General features: G+C 46.4%; 1 protein-coding gene across 3 annotated transcripts in view; it reads left to right on the top strand.

Moving 5' to 3' along the window:
- LOC137525202 (contactin-associated protein-like 5) overlaps positions 1–15748 on the top strand; it is a 419206-nt gene that overhangs the window by 316556 nt on the left and 86902 nt on the right. For all 3 annotated transcript variants that reach the window (XM_068246129.1, XM_068246130.1, XM_068246132.1), the window contains 3 exons: positions 3474–3692; positions 7038–7277; positions 15420–15644. In XM_068246129.1, the coding sequence (XP_068102230.1) occupies positions 3474–3692; positions 7038–7277; positions 15420–15644 (684 nt within the window). The remainder of the gene's footprint in view (positions 1–3473; positions 3693–7037; positions 7278–15419; positions 15645–15748) is intronic.

Below are 15748 nucleotides of genomic sequence, written 5' to 3'. Positions count from 1 at the left end.
TTTTTTGATGATTGCATAGCAAGCCCCGGCAAAGCATCTTTAAATGTGCTGCCCCCATTGGTCAGGAAGGATTGAAATTGATCTGTTAAAGTTTCAGCTCAGGTACAAAATGAGATACTTACCTAAAGAAAGGGAATCCTCAGGATGCCAGTGCTCTGCTGTTCCCAGTCGCTGAGTGTGGCCCCCCAGAAGATTAGCGACAAGGTATTGTGGCTAATCATATAGGGCTGTGCACCTTCTCTTCCTTCAGTGTGGCCCCGCAGTAGCCGCGCGAGCATGCCCGCACATGCCCGCACATGCCCACACATGCCCGCACAAGCCCGCACATGCCCGCACAAGCCCGCACATGCCCGCACAAGCCCGCACATGCCCGCACAAGCCCGCACATGCCCGCACAAGCCCGCACATGCCCGCACAAGCCCGCACATGCCCGCACAAGCCCACACAAGCCCGCACAAGCCCGCACATGCCCGTACAAGCCCGCACAAGCCCGCACATGCCTGCACAAGCCCGCACATGCCCGCTCAAGCCCGCACAAGCCCGCACAAGCCCGCACATGCCCGCACAAGCCCGCACAAGCCCGCACATGCCCGCACATGCCCGCACAAGCCCGCACATGCCCGCACAAGCCCGCACAAGCCCGCACATGCCCGCACAAGCCCGCACATGCCCGCACAAGCCCGCACAAGCCCGCACATGCCCGCACATGCCCGCACAAGCCCGCACATGCCCGCACATGCCCGCACAATCCCACACAAGCCCGCACAAGCCCGCACATGCCCGCACAAGCCCACATATGCCCGCACAAGCCCGCACATGCCCGCACAAGCCCGCACATGCCCGCACAAGCCCGCACATGCCCACATATGCCCGCACATGCCCGCACAAGCCCGCACAAGCCCGCACATGCCCGCACAAGCCCGCACATGCCCGCACAAGCCCGCACATGCCCGCACATGCCCGCACAAGCCCGCACATGCCCGCACAAGCATCGTAAGCCGGAGCCACGCGCTTTACTTTGTAATACGTTTGTGGTTTTTCTTTTTTTCGTAATTTTTTGCTTATTTTGTGCTCAATGCGAAAATGACTTGGGTGAAAATGTGCAAGCAACATTGATTTTTCTTAGTATTTTCATTCTGGCTGGTGGCTTAAAAGACTTTTTATTGATAAGATGTGAAAATACCACCTAGGAGAAAACTTAGAAGGAAAAGTGAATTGAATCCTTATTCAATTCACTTTTCCTTCTAAGTTTTCTCCTCTGAATCTATCTAAGAGAATTGCAGTCTGCAGCACAGACAGTCATTGGGGAGGAGCTTGGACCCAGTCACACCTGTAGGTCTTTGCTGTGTCAGGGTCAGTCCGATAGGTTTCTGCAATGCACAATGTTGAATACGTTCACCTTGTAAAATTGCAGGTATCCTCTCCTGTGTGTAGTGTATGTAATGTACACTGACATGTATCCTAACTGTATACGGTAGATAAGCATGGCACGAAACAAACAGTCTGAAGGGTTTTTTTTTTTCACATGCAAAAAAAGCATTAGGCCAAGGGCCTTATGGGAGCAGTGTTTGCTAAAGTGCAAGCGCTTTGTGCATAGTTTTTGGCCGCTATTTGTGGTTCAATTTGCAGGCATTTACCAGACTGTACAGCGCTTGCGATTTGCGATCTGTTTGTTTGAATAAAGGTTTAGTTACATGCTGGCTCTCTCTGTGTCCATGTGCGCCGGCTTTTGGAGCATAGCCCCCAGGGCTAGGGAGTCAGTATAAAAATCATGCAACTCTGACTCCTAAGTTTATGAAACCACTGACACAGACTCCAGGTGCGTACATGTGTAATCGCCGCCAGGAGACATGGGCACAGGATACAGTCGGTATGGGTTATACTGCTGCTGCACAAGTCCCGGCGACAGTAATTACTATTCCCCCTCTAGGTCCATGTGGATCGTGGGGAATGATATAATTTGGCTTCCATCTATTGCAGGAGGGCGAATTATAGTAACGACCAGCCAACGCCGATAGTAGCGGCGGCTGGTCGTTTGTGGATTTCCATGGAGCCGTTTCATGTCAGTTCATGGCGGGGGGCTCCGTGAACTGCCTGCGAGCCACCGATCGCAGCTCGCAGGCGAAATGTAAACACCCGTGTGTTTACATTGCACAGCGCTGCTGTCACAGCAGCGCCCTAAAGGAGATCGATGATCCCTCGCCTCTAATTGGCCGGGGATCGCCGGCATCTGATAGGCTGAAGCCTATCTAAGGTGATACAGGATGGATCGCTATCCTGTACCGCCCATAAAGAGAAGGGGAGGGAAGGAGAGAGAGGAAGGGCATAATGGCGCTGCAGAGGGGGGCTTTGAGGAGCCCTCCCCCGCTACACACAGCAAGCCGGCGGCGATCAGACCCCACCCAGCAAATCTCCTGTGCTGTGATTACAGAGCTTGACTCCAGGTACTCAAAATTACTCCAACTCCTTGACTCCGACTCCTTAAAGGGGAACTGTACAGAGAGGTATATGGAGGCTGCCATGTTTATTTCCTTTTAAGCAATACCAGTTGCCTGGCAGCCCTGCTGATCCTCTGCCTCTAATACTATCAGCCATAGCCCCTGAACAAGCATGCAGCAGATCAGGTTTCTCAGACTTTAAAGTCAGATCTGACAAGACTAGCTGCATGCTTGTTTCTGGTGTTATTCAGATACTACTGCAGAGAAATAGACCAGCAGGGCTGCCAGGCAACTGGTATTGATTAAAAGGAAATAAATATGGCAGCCTCCGTATACCTCTTACTTCAGTTCCCTTTTAATCTAATATTTACTATAGCTGTGGGGTTGGTACAAAAAATCATCTGACTTTGAAACCACAGACTCCGACTCGGTACCCAAAAATTGCTCCGACTCCTCAACTCTGACTCCACAGCCCTGGTTGCCCCACTCCCTTGCACAAAATATCATGGCTTCTGTGCAAGGGGGCAGGGCTATGTTCTGCAAGCCAGCGCACACGGTCACAAACCCGGCATGTAACTAAAACTTAATTTGAACCACAATCCCAGAACACAAAATCACTTTTAAAGAGTAATATAAAAGCGATTTTGCAGCACCTCTACACCTTGCATTGGACCCTCCAAGGACTTTCCTTGGCAAACTGCTTTTTGAAATTGTCGGCTATCGTTGCCAATCCAAAAACGCTGCCAAAATTGGTCCCAGGCCTTAGATGTGTAAACCAGCCCATTGACTAACGTGAGCTGTCTGTGGGATCCAAAGTATTTTTGTGTGTGAAAAACATTAAAAGAAAAACATGCATCTAGTGAAACGAGGCCTTAATGTTGTTTTTACGTCATGTACATGATGGATGGTGCTATAAATAAACCATTGATCCAGCGGCAGATGCTTTGCCAAAATGAGATCTGAAAATAAAATAAAGAAAGCTAAATCAATTGGGAAGTATTGATCGCGGCATTGATCGCCTTGTTTGTTTTACAGCTCCTTACCAGGTGACTTTTTCCTACGACGCCGCGAACGGACCGGTGGAGGTCTCTCTGCAATCTGCCACGGCGTGGAATGACGGTCAGTGGCATCACGTCAGAGCCGAGAGGAACATCAAGGACACCAGTGTCACGGTGGACAACCAGCCGAGAAGGGTGGTGCAGACGCCGTACGACGGACGCCTCCGACCTCAGCTCAACGCGCAGCTATATGTAGGTGTGTTGAGATCGCTCAGTCTCCAGCTGACTAGTGGCTATTCTTTAGTTGCAACATATGTAAAAATAAATTCACTTTAAAATAATGAAAGCAAAAATTCAAATCCTTATCCAAACTTTAATTTTTTTATTATGCTTTTTTTTAAATCTGCATAGAAGCCAGTAGATTTGGTCAGTTAGGTTCTTATTGTCCTGGCTTGCATGCAGGGCCGGTTCTAGACTAGACTGAAGCAATCTTAACAGTGACCTATTAGATGTCACTGCTACTGATCGAGTGCAGTGATTGGCCCAATGACCAGGCCCGGATTTACATCACAGGAGCCTATAGACACAGATCTTCTGGCACCTTAGACTTCGCCCTCCATGAACCTACAAACCCCACTGAACTGCACCACAAGTGTACTGGCTGTCCCAGCTGTCACTTCTCCCTTACCGTATATACTCCCATACAAGCCGAATGTTTGACCCCCAAAAAGGGGGGCAAAAGTTGGGGGGTCGGCTTGTATGTGAGTCGTGGGTGGTGGTCCACGCCCCCCCCGCCCGCTCACCCGCTCCCTCCCTCCGCGGCCGCCGCTGCTATTACCTGCTTTAGGCAGCAGCCGCTTCCTAATCCGGGTTCCCCTCTTCATTATGCGCACACCCTAAGTGTATCACCGCAGCGCGCCCGGCGCTGCTGCTGTGACGATGCAGGGGGCAGGAAAGAGCGGTTCCCCTGGTAACGGCGATGCACATCGCCGGGTGCGCTGCTGTGATACACTTACGGTGTACCCATGATGAAGAGGGGAACCCGGATTAGGAAGCGGCCGCTGCCTAAAGCAGGTAATAGCAGCGGCGGCCGCGGAGGGAGGGAGCGGGCGGGGGGGGGGGGGGGGGGGGCGCTATACTGGGCACTGTACTGGGCACTTTACTGGCTATACTGGGCACTATACTGGCTATATTGGGCACTTTACTGGCTATACTGGGCACTTTACTGGCTATACTGGGCACTTTACTGGCTATACTGGGCACTATACTGGCTACTATACTGGGCACTGTACTGGCTATACTGGGCAGTATACTGGCTATACTGGGCACTATACTAGCTATACTGAGAACTATACTAGCTATACTGGGCACTATACTGGCTATACTGGGCACTATACTGGCTATACTGGACACTTTACTGGCTATACTGGGCACTATACTGGGCACTATACTGGCTATACTGGACACTATACTGGCTATACTGGGCACTATACTAGCTATACTGGGCACTATACTGGCTATACTGGGCACTATACTGGCTATACTGGGCACTTTACTGGCTATACTGGGCACTATACTGGCTATACTGGGCACTATACTAGCTATACTGGGCACTATACTAGCTATACTGGGCACTATACTGGCTATACTGGGCACTATACTAGCTATACTGGGACACAATGGGGGGATCACGCGCCTGCACCAATCCAGCATTTCCTACCCCCAGCTTATATGGGGTCAATCATTTTCCCCTGGTTTTTCAGGTAAAAGTTGGGGGGTCGGCTTATATGCGGGTCAGCTTAAATGCGAGTATATACGGTATATCTAATCTTCTTTCCTTTGTCGATCCTTGTCAGCCTACAGAGAAATGTGCTGTGATAGGGAGAAGTTATGCACACCTCCCCCACGCCCCCTGCAGGCTCTGTGTGTGTGCGTTGTTTATTAGTCACAGCCAGCGTCTCTGCTCACAGCCAGCCTGTCTGTGAACTTGTGAACAGCAGTGAGTGCAGAAAGATCAGTTCAAAGCCCAGACAAGCAGCAAAGGCAACAAGTGGGAGAAACATTACAGCAGTGAAGTCATGTTTGAGTGGAGCCTCTGCAAACAGGCACCTGCTCTGATGATGTATTTCCTGTTTGGCGGCCATCTTCATTGTTTACAAAAACAATGAATAAAACAGTGATTTTATCACCAAGAAAGCAGCAGGAACAGCGAAAATGTCACAGGGGGGCTAGGAGAAGACTACAAACAGGCTGGTACTTTTATGTATGTAAGATTTTCACAGTACAGATTCTCTTTAAGCTGGATACAGTTTGTAGCAAATTTGAAATTTTAAACTGAAATGATTAAAATCTCAATAACCATTTTCAGTTAACAGCTTTATATACCTCAATGAATATATATAAAAAAAATCTGAAGTGATAAACCAAAAGTTACATCCAGGCCAAATCCAAATGAGTGTAAAGCAGTTCAGGCTTCGACCACTGAATATAGTCAATTAATCGCAATATGTTTTCCAGTTCATTGCTTCAAGCTAATCTGATATCTGTAATTTGTATTAAATATTTTTTTTTCAACTAAGATTTGTTGATTTTCCTGTGTGTTTTTAGGTTGTGTCTATGATCTCCATTGATCTCCTTGCTTTATGATTTGCTGGTTTTTAGCAATGTCAACCAGCCATTTAAACAAAACATGGCGGTATGTGCAAAACTGATGGATAAGCAATGCCACACCCCTTACTTAACAGGTGTGGCCAGCATATATCCACTCTTACCCCATAACAGGTGTGGCCAGCATATCTCCGCCCTCTTACCCCATAACAGGTGTGGCCAGCAAATCTCTCCCTCCCATCTTAAAGAGAATCTGTACTCTAAAATTCTTACAATAAAAAGCATACCATTCTATTCATTATGTTCTCCTGGGCCCCTCTGTGCTGTTTCTGCCACTCCCTGCTGCAATCCTGGCTTGTAATTGCCATTTTTATCCAGTGTTTACAAACAAGAGACATAGTAAGTGATACACTGAGAACAGCTCAATGTGTGAGTCATACAGAGTGTGCAGGGGGCCTGGAGAGGTTGTGTATAGCTTCTATCCAATCACAAGCAGCACAGCACATTCCAGCCTGACTGCCTCAGCCCAACATAGCCGACAGAGGACAGAAGATTAGATCATATAACAGAGATAATACAGCCACTGTGCAATTAGGAAAGGCTGCACTTAGACAGACCACATTAGAACAGGCAAAGGAACTTATAGGATAAAAGAAATAAGGGTGAACATTTTGTTACAGAGTCTCTTTAAATAACAACTGTGGAAAGCCTATTTTCCTCCTTCCACCCCATTTGTTATCAGTCATACTATAGTCTGAATAGATTACATAATATCATGTGACCTATTCAGACTAAAACATGACTCTGTCTGATAACCACTTACAGCCATAAGACTCTTGTCTGTCAGAACAACCTTTGAGTACAGGAAATAGATAAACAAACACTTTTTTTGGAAACAGAATGCAGTCTGGGGAATGCAAAAAAGGCAGTTGCATGAAAATGTGTAATTTGTATATTTCTATCAGAATCTGATGTCTTGATATCTCCTTTATAGGGGGCATGGCATCCAAGCAGAGGGGCTTTGTGGGGTGTATCCGTTACCTCCAGCTGAACGGACAGGCATTGGATCTGGAGGAGAAAGCCAAGGTGACCCTGGGGATCAGGCCCGGCTGTCCTGGTCACTGCAGCAGTTATGGCAGCCTATGTCACAACAACGGGAAGTGTGTGGAGAGGCCCAGTGGCTACATCTGTGACTGCACAACATCAGCCTTTGAGGGACCTTACTGCAAGAAAGGTGAGGGGGTTGGGGAGCGTACATATTGGTGTTGGGCGCAGGGTGGGCAAAATGACTGTGCACCCTGCTGCCGCTCAAATTCCCAGCAGTATCAGATACTTTTCCCCATCCGAGTAATAGCAACTTGGAGGGAAAAGTACTCCAAGGTCCAGTGATCACGGATACCCCGAGTTACCCTTGCGCGGGGTGCACACACTATAGCATTAGTGCTGTAATGGCGCCAAGTTCAGGAACCGAGCGCCGAAACCACCTGTTTCATTGAGGGGGTAATGTCCCTTCTGGAACGGCATAACTGCTAAACTTGTGGAGTTTAGCGTTGATCATAATGTTCTAATTTTGCTTACCTGGAATTTTGTGTAGAATTTGGCAATTATAATTGCACGTTATTAAAATTTTGAAATTAAATTGATTTCATGTAATATATTCTTACATTTTGGGCTTGATTCACTAACCAGTGCTAACTCAGTTAGCACGTGTTAAGGCTTTGCACGTGCAAACTAGGGTGCTAAGTAGTTTGCACGGGCAAAGCTGCTGCTGTTCGCGTGCCATTTTAGCGCACGTTTGTCGCTGAGCGCTCCGCTCCGCTCGCGTGATAAGCCGTGACTTGGCGTGCTAAGTCTCTTTAGCACATGAAGTCGATGCTTATCACGCTACTTAGCACGCGAAGCGGCTAAATTTGCACGTGAAGCGATGCGCGCAAAACTAGAATATTAGCGCCTGAAGAGCCAGGTTGCACGTGCTAAGCGGCTTTTCGCTGGCGTACTCACACTTAACACGCTTTTGTGAACCAAGCCGTTTGCACGTTACGTGAAAGCACACAAACATGACAGTCATAAACGATTTTCACAGAAATTGCAAAAAAAAAACAAAAAAACAAAAAATGTTCACGCAAACCAAAATGTTAGGAGAAATTTTAGGAATAGAGGGAACATGGTGTGGATGTAGGGGAGAAGTCTCTTGTTGAAAAAGTGGCATTATTTGGTGTATTTAGTAGGATATGAGCCCTTTTGTATTTTTTTTTTCGGTTGGTTATGAGGAGGATTATAATGTTTGGATTGGGAGGAGGAGGAGGGAGGGGATTGTTTTAGGGATGATCTTGTTTTGTAATTATGTTTTTTGGGGTTATTTTGTAAAATTTGAAGAAATGGGGAAGAGAGTATCGTTTTTTGTTGAATTTGAATGTTGTTTATGGAAGTGATCTCTTTTCCTTAAAGTGAATGGGAACCACATTTAAAAAAATGAGACAGATACTTACCCAAGGAGAGGGAAGGCTCTGGGTCCTATAGAGTCTTTCGGCTCCTCTCCTGGTCCCGTCGTTCCAGTGCTGGCTGGACCTGGTAGCAGTATTTGTCTAATTTAGTCAAATACTGCTTTATCCGGCCGAAGGAGGCTTCAGAAGTCTTCAGGGAGCCCGAGTGCTCCTGAAGAAGGGCGACCCTGTACTGCACCTGCGCGAGCACACTATCTTGCACGCTCACGCCTGTGCAGTATGGAGCCGCACGTCTTCGGGAGGACACGGCTCCCGAAGACTTCCAAATACCCTTTCGGTGGGGGATTGAAACGGGGGGGGGGGGAGGAGCCAGCTCAGGATAGAGAGCACCGAGAGAGGAGACGGAAGGCTCTATACAACACAGAGCCTTCCCTCTCCTTAGGTAAGTATTTGCTTCATTTTTTAAAAAACACGTTTCCCATTCACTTTAATACATTATATATAAAAATAAAAAAAAAGGAATTGAGGGAACATGTTCGAAAAAAAGGAGGAGTTAAAGAGGCTTGAGAGGAGGTTCCCCATGCTGTCCGGTTTCCTAAAATGTATAAAATAGGTATACAGAACTTGGAACGCTGTATAAAGTGTATGGCAGAAAAATGTCATTTTACTGAGTTAAAAAAGATTTTTTTTCTTGCAATTTATGTTAAAATTGATTATCAAAAACTACAAGCTCTTTGTGAAAATAATTTTTACTTGTTCTGAAATGATCAAATTTTGCATTTCCACATAATTGCACACAAATGAATAACAGAACATTGTTGTGGTTTTAATTGCTAATTTTCTGAAAACTTTGCATCATGATTTTGCGTCATAATTGAGAATTTTCTGTGCAAAATTATGTTTATTCAAAATCCAAGCTGAATATTTGGGTAGGTACGTCATGGATGGAGCCACCTGCCAGTTCACCTGCCAAAATAGCATACGAGTGAGTGGGGAGGCTGGCTGACATTGTAGCATAGATCCTTTACAGGGAGTGGTTTACCAAAGAACACAATGGGTTTGATTCACAAAAGGGTGCTAAGTGTTAGCACAGCAGTGAAAGTGCCTCTGCGCAAAAAGTTTACGCGCGCAAACTTTTGCAAGTCATTGCGCCCAAAACGTTGCACCTGTTCGTCCGAAATGTTTGATTGGTGCGCCTGAGACGTTTCGGGTGCACCAATGCAACGTTTCGGGTGCACAGGTACGACGGTTTGGGCGCACTGGTGCAACGTTTCACACGCAACGTGTGACGTTTCGCGCGCACCACGCAGCGCTAATCTTTTCACGCAAAACAGTAACAGTAATACCTTTGGATGTGCAAACTACCTAGCACCCTTGTTTGCACGTCCAAAGCCTTAAGACGTGCTAACTGAGTTAGCACCGGTTAGTGAATCGAGGCCATTATATACCAAGAATTACGGATGATCGGAAAGAGCAAATTCCGTTCCACCAGAATTCCGCCAGCGCTAAATTCTGTTACCATTACATTTCCGTGGAATTTTGCGGATTTCCGCTGAATTCCGCATTCCAGCGGAAAAATTAAAGTATTTGCAAATGAAACCTTGTTTATGCTAAATGATAGCCCATGTGACCTAGTGGCTGTTCCCCCGGTAATTTTTTTTTTAGCGGTGGTCCCATGGCAGTCGTTTTGGCACTGCAGGAGGTGTCGCTTACGCCATGGGACCTAGTGGTGGTCCCATGGCAGTGGTTTTTGAACCGCAGGAGGTGTCGCGTAAGCCTTGGGACCTGGCGGTGGTTCCATGGCGGTGGTTTTTGCGCCGCAGGAGGTGTCGTGTAAGCTTTGGGACCTGGCTGTGGTTCCGTGGCACTGGTTTTGGCGCCGCAGGTGTCGCGTAAGCTTTGGGACCTAGCGGTGGTCCCATGTCGGTGGTTTTGGCGCCGCAGGAGGTGTCGCGTAAGCTATGGGACCTGGCTGTGGTTCCATGGCGCTGGTTTTGGCGCCGCAGGTATTGCGTAAGCTTTGGGACATGGCGGTGGTTCCATGGCGCTGGTTTTGGCGCCGCAGGTACCCTGTAAGTTTTGGGACCTGGCGGTGGTGCCATGGCGGTGTTTTTTGCACCACAGGAGGTGTCGCGTAATCTTTGGGACCTATACAAAATGGTTGGGATAGGTGAGATAGCTAGGGAGCTGGTTGCTAGCATAGGATTGATTGTTTTTTGTTAAGACTGTAATTGGTGCTGAAATAATTCAGATTTTCATGCAGAAATCCATTTGGGTGGTTTTTGTAAGCCTCTGATTGGTGCAGAAATTCCTATTTTAATGAAGAAATCCTTTAAGCTTCTTCAAGGGGCTTCCTTGTAATTGACTTTCAAAAATCAGAATTTCGCCGGAATTACGCATCGTTCCGCGGAATTTCCGCTATAGCGCTAAGGCAATTTCGTTCCGATGCGATGGAACAGAACCACCAAATTCCGTCCGGAATTGCGGAAAAAACTAAATTCCGCGGAATGTGGTGAGCATCCCTACCAAAAATCCCCCATGAGGAAATGGATTATTCCAAAACATTTCAGATCTATCAGCTTTTTACGATCTACTATAAGTGACAGCCGCATAGGAAAATTGAGATTTATAGTGCATTTTAACCTGGGAGAAATGTACATTTCATATCTTTGTACTTTATATTTTACTTGTTTTATTGATAGTGGTCCTTCAAGAAAACACAGCACTAATAGTTATTTAAGAGAAAGCTCTGTATAAAACCGGGATTGCTAACTGCGCTAGTTAATGAAATCCAACCCATCACTAGGAGGTGTAACCCGGCATGTTTTGCAAGCTTATGATGTGCTTAAGCAATTAGCTGGAGGTGGCATTGAGTAGTGAACTTGTTAATGTGGAATTTGAATGAAAGTGCCAAATCAAATATTACCCATAAGCAAGGAGCGTGAGAATGCAAAGTGATTGGTGTGGTGCCACAGTTACGTGTTATGTCAGACAGAGAAGCCAAACCAGAAAGTGGAAAAATTACATCTGACATCTACATTGGCATCAATCATTTTACAATAGGGCAGTTCCTTAACCCTCCTGGCGGTATGAAAAATTCCGCCAGGGGGCAGCGCAGCAGTTTTTTTTTTTTTAAATCATGTAGCGAGCCCGCCGCCCGCCCCCTTCGGCGATCTCCGATCACGAAATCCCATTCAAAGAACGGGGTTTCCTGGAGGGCTTTACCCCGTCGCCATGGCGACGGGGCGGGATGACGTCAGCGACGTCGGGACGTCATTGGGAGTCCCGATCCACCCCTCGGCGCTGCCTGGCACTGGTTGGCCAGGCAGCGGACGGGGTCTGGGGGGGGGGCCCGCGTGCCACGACGGATAGCGGCGATCGGGTGCGGGGCGGCGGCGATCAGTGTGCTGGCGCAGTCCAGCAAAAAAAAAGTAAGCAAATCGGCCGAGCAGGGCCGGAGAAAACCTCCTTCGCGGCTTACCCCGAACTACGTTCGGGGTTACCGCCAGGAAGGTTAAAGGACCACTATCGCGAAAAAAGTAGGCAGTTAAAATCTGACGGAACTGACAGGTTTTGGGCCAGTCCATCTCCTCATGGGGGATTCTCGGGGCTTTGTTTGTTTTCAACAGCATTTCCAGAACAGCAGTTTAGCTGCCAAAATAGTAAGATGCCAGCCGGCCTCCCTACTCACTTGCACACTATTTTGTTGGTTAGACTTTGCAACTGTTGCTCAGGAAATGCTGTTGAAAACAAAGAAAACCCTGAGAATCTCCCATGAGGAGATGGAATGGACAAAAACCTGTTGGTTTTGTCAGATTTTAACTCCCCTACTTTTTTTGTGATAGTGGTCCTTTAAGAGCTGAACTCTGAGTTCAGTACAGCGCTGTCAGATAAATGAGCTTGCTTAGGGAATTGTAGGATTTCAAAAGCCAGCTTGCATACATTGGCCGGGAATTGAACCCAGGTCTAGTGCTCGGTAGGCTGCTATCCTAACCATTATACCACCAACACTACATGCTGAAACTTCTTGGAGCAGATTTACTTCCTCCCTCCAAAAGACACACATACATCCCCATAAAATCATTCAACAGCAACTGCATGCACAGTCTTTGTGGGACACAGTCTCTGTGGCTCAATTGGTTAGCGCGTTTGGCTGTTAACTGCAAGGTTGGTGGTTCAAGCCCACCCAGGCATGGCCTTGCCTTTTGGCTTCAGCATGTAGCATTGTAGTGTGCATTGTAGTGTGTTGTGTTGGTGGTATAATGGTTAGGATAGCAGCCTACAGAACGGTAGGCCTGGGTTCAATTCCTGGGCCTGGCCAATGTATGTGAGTTGGCTTTTGAAATCCTACAATTCCCTAAGCAAGTTAATTTTTCTCTTGGATATATCACAATGGTACATGCTAGGCTGGCTTCAGCATGTAGCATTGCAGTGTGTTCTGTTGGTGGTATAATGATTAGGATAGCAGCCTACAGAGCGGTAGGCCTGGGTTCAATTCCTGGGCCTGGCCAATGCATGTGAGTTGGCTTTTGGCATCCTGCAAATCCCTAAGCAAGCTAATTTTTCTCTTGGAAATATCATAATGGTACATGCTTGGCTGGCTTCAGCATGTAGTGTTGGTGGTGGTAAAGTGGTGAAGAGAGCTACCTACCGAGCACTAGACTTGGGTTCAATTCCTGGCCAAGATCTGGGTTCAAATCCAGGCCAAGGTATGTAAGCTGGCTTTTGAAATCCTACAATTTCCTGGAAGACGAGACCCCCTCTGGGAGGAGTGAGGAGTGAGGGAGTCTATAGAGTAGAAATACTTTTTATTAGGCAGAAATCAGTTAGGGGAAGAAAAATTTGTATTCCGTAAAATTCCACAGAATTTCGTTTTGTTCCGCGGAAATTCCGAATTAGGGCTGTAGCAATTCCGTCGCTTCGGAACCGGAATCACCAAATTCCGGCCGGAATCGCGGAATTTATAATTCTACGGAATGCAGCGACCATCCCTAGTGATTAGTTTGCAGGGACCTATTCCTATCCTTCTAAATTCTGGAGAAAAGGCTCTCTATTTTATAGTGACTCCTACGGCCTGGTATACACTTTCAATTATGATTGGCCAACCACTGACCAATTTTCCAATCTTTATGTAATATGAGGTCCAACAAATTTTGAATACCATGAGCAGATTGTGTAGGGACGCTCTCAAAATCGGTCAGTGATTGACCAATCAAGGGTGCAAACACACATCCATTAATTGGCCAATCAAAATTGAAGTGTTTATGCACCCTAAAGTCTGGTAAACATCTTCAATTTTGATAGGCCCATCACTACCTCCATGTACTATCAGGGTCAACAGATATTGAATACTCTGAGCTGATTGCGTAGGTTAAAGTGGTCTGAAACTCAGCATCTCTTCTTTGCTCTCAAAGATTCCTTACAGTTTTAAAGCTACTATCACAAAAAAAAATTATTGCAGAACAGCATTCAAACAGTTAAACACATCACTTTGTCCTGCCATGGAAAGCCCCTTCAGTTAAAGAGAATCTGTATTGTTAAAATCGCACAAAAGTAAACATACCAGTGCGTTAGGGGACATTACCCTCTGTCACAATTTCGTCGCTCCCCGCCGCATTAAAAGTGGTTAAAAACAGTTTTTAAAAGTTTGTTTATAAACAAACAAAATGGCCACCAAAACAGGAAGTAGGTTAATGTACAGTATGTCCACACATAGAAAATACATCCATACACAAGCAGGCTGTATACAGCCTTCCTTTTGAATCTCAAGAGATCATTTGTGTGTTTCTTTCCCCCTGCATCTCTCATGCACTGAAGTTTCAGGCTGCTCTTTTCTTCCTGCAAACAGCTTTGCCTTTGTCTGTAATTCCTCAGTATGTGAAAGCCCAGCCAGCTCAGAGGAGGATTTATCCAGCTTGTAAAAGATAAGAGAGAAGCTGCCCTAATCTAAATAATACACAGGCAGTGTGCATAGAGGGGCCTCGAAGGGGAAGTTCATAGCAGAACCACAACACTGAAGAACTTGGCAGCCTTCCAGACACAGGCCAACAAGTCTGACAGGGGAAAGATATATTGATTTATTACAGAGATAGTGATAGTAGAAAGTGCTGCAGTAAGCCAGCATTAGAATAGCTTTTGGAACTTGTAGGATGATAAAAAACAGGATGCAATTTTTGTTACAGAGTCTCTTTAAGGATCCCATCCAAAGTGAGATAACAGTATCTTTTATTTACAATTCTCAGTTGTTACATTGTGTGTAACTACTAAAAAGGAGCTCTCTGGGCTTCAAGCATACATAGAGTTCAGAACAGCTCACTAGAAGATTTTCCTATATAATAAAAAGCAGCTTGAATAAAATGCAATGGCAGCTTTCAGAGCAGATAAACTGTACTTTGGGGAACGTGTAATTTGTAAACAGACAATATTACGTGTGCACAAAAGCAAATATATAATAACTGTGTAATAAAAAGTAGGAATACACATTTTTATTGAATGTTATGTCAGAGTTTTAGACCACTGTAAAGAGAACCCGTCGGGGGGGGGGGGGGGGGGGGTGTCAAATGGGACACAGAGGCATATTCTCTGCCTCTTGACATGCCTCTGTGTCCCCCCCACCGCCGCTCTATGGCCGCCAACCGCTGCGCTATAGTCCCCCCCACCCTGCCCCCCCATTTTTTTTTATTATATGAGCCCGCCCCGGAATGTCTTTAACCTTTATGCTACATGCAAGTGGTGAAATTGGTTAGTGATTGGCCAATCATTTTTGAAAGTATACCAGACTTCACACTGCACACCTCTGTTGGTAATCATTTCAGTTGCAGCCCAAATAGGAGCGCTGCCAATTCCTTCACTGTTTTTTAGAAACTTGATTTATGTTGAGTGCTCCAATCTTTTTTTTTTTTTTTCTGATTTCTTTCTGCTGTTTCTTCTAGAGGTTTCTGCAATGTTTGAAGTTGGGACCTCGGTCACGTATGTCTTCCAAGAGCCGTATCCTGTGTTCAGGAATGTCAGTGCTGCATCCTCAGCGATCTATGCGGATAATGTGGTATCCAGAGAAAACATCGCGTTCAGCTTTCTTACTGCTCAGGCTCCGAGCCTTCTAATCTACATCAGTTCCTTCTACCAGGATTATCTGGCCGTGCTGCTGTGCAGGAACGGTGAGTGTGTCACATGCTCTGTATCTCGACTTAGAATCTACAAAAGGAGGTGTGTGTAACAATATTTGCAGTACTTAAGCAAAAAAAACAAGGAAAAAACAAAC

Source organism: Hyperolius riggenbachi, chromosome 7, assembly GCF_040937935.1.
Source record: "Hyperolius riggenbachi isolate aHypRig1 chromosome 7, aHypRig1.pri, whole genome shotgun sequence".
In the NCBI taxonomy this organism is placed as follows: Eukaryota; Metazoa; Chordata; class Amphibia; order Anura; family Hyperoliidae; genus Hyperolius; species Hyperolius riggenbachi.
This window is presented reverse-complemented; position numbering and strand designations above follow the sequence as displayed.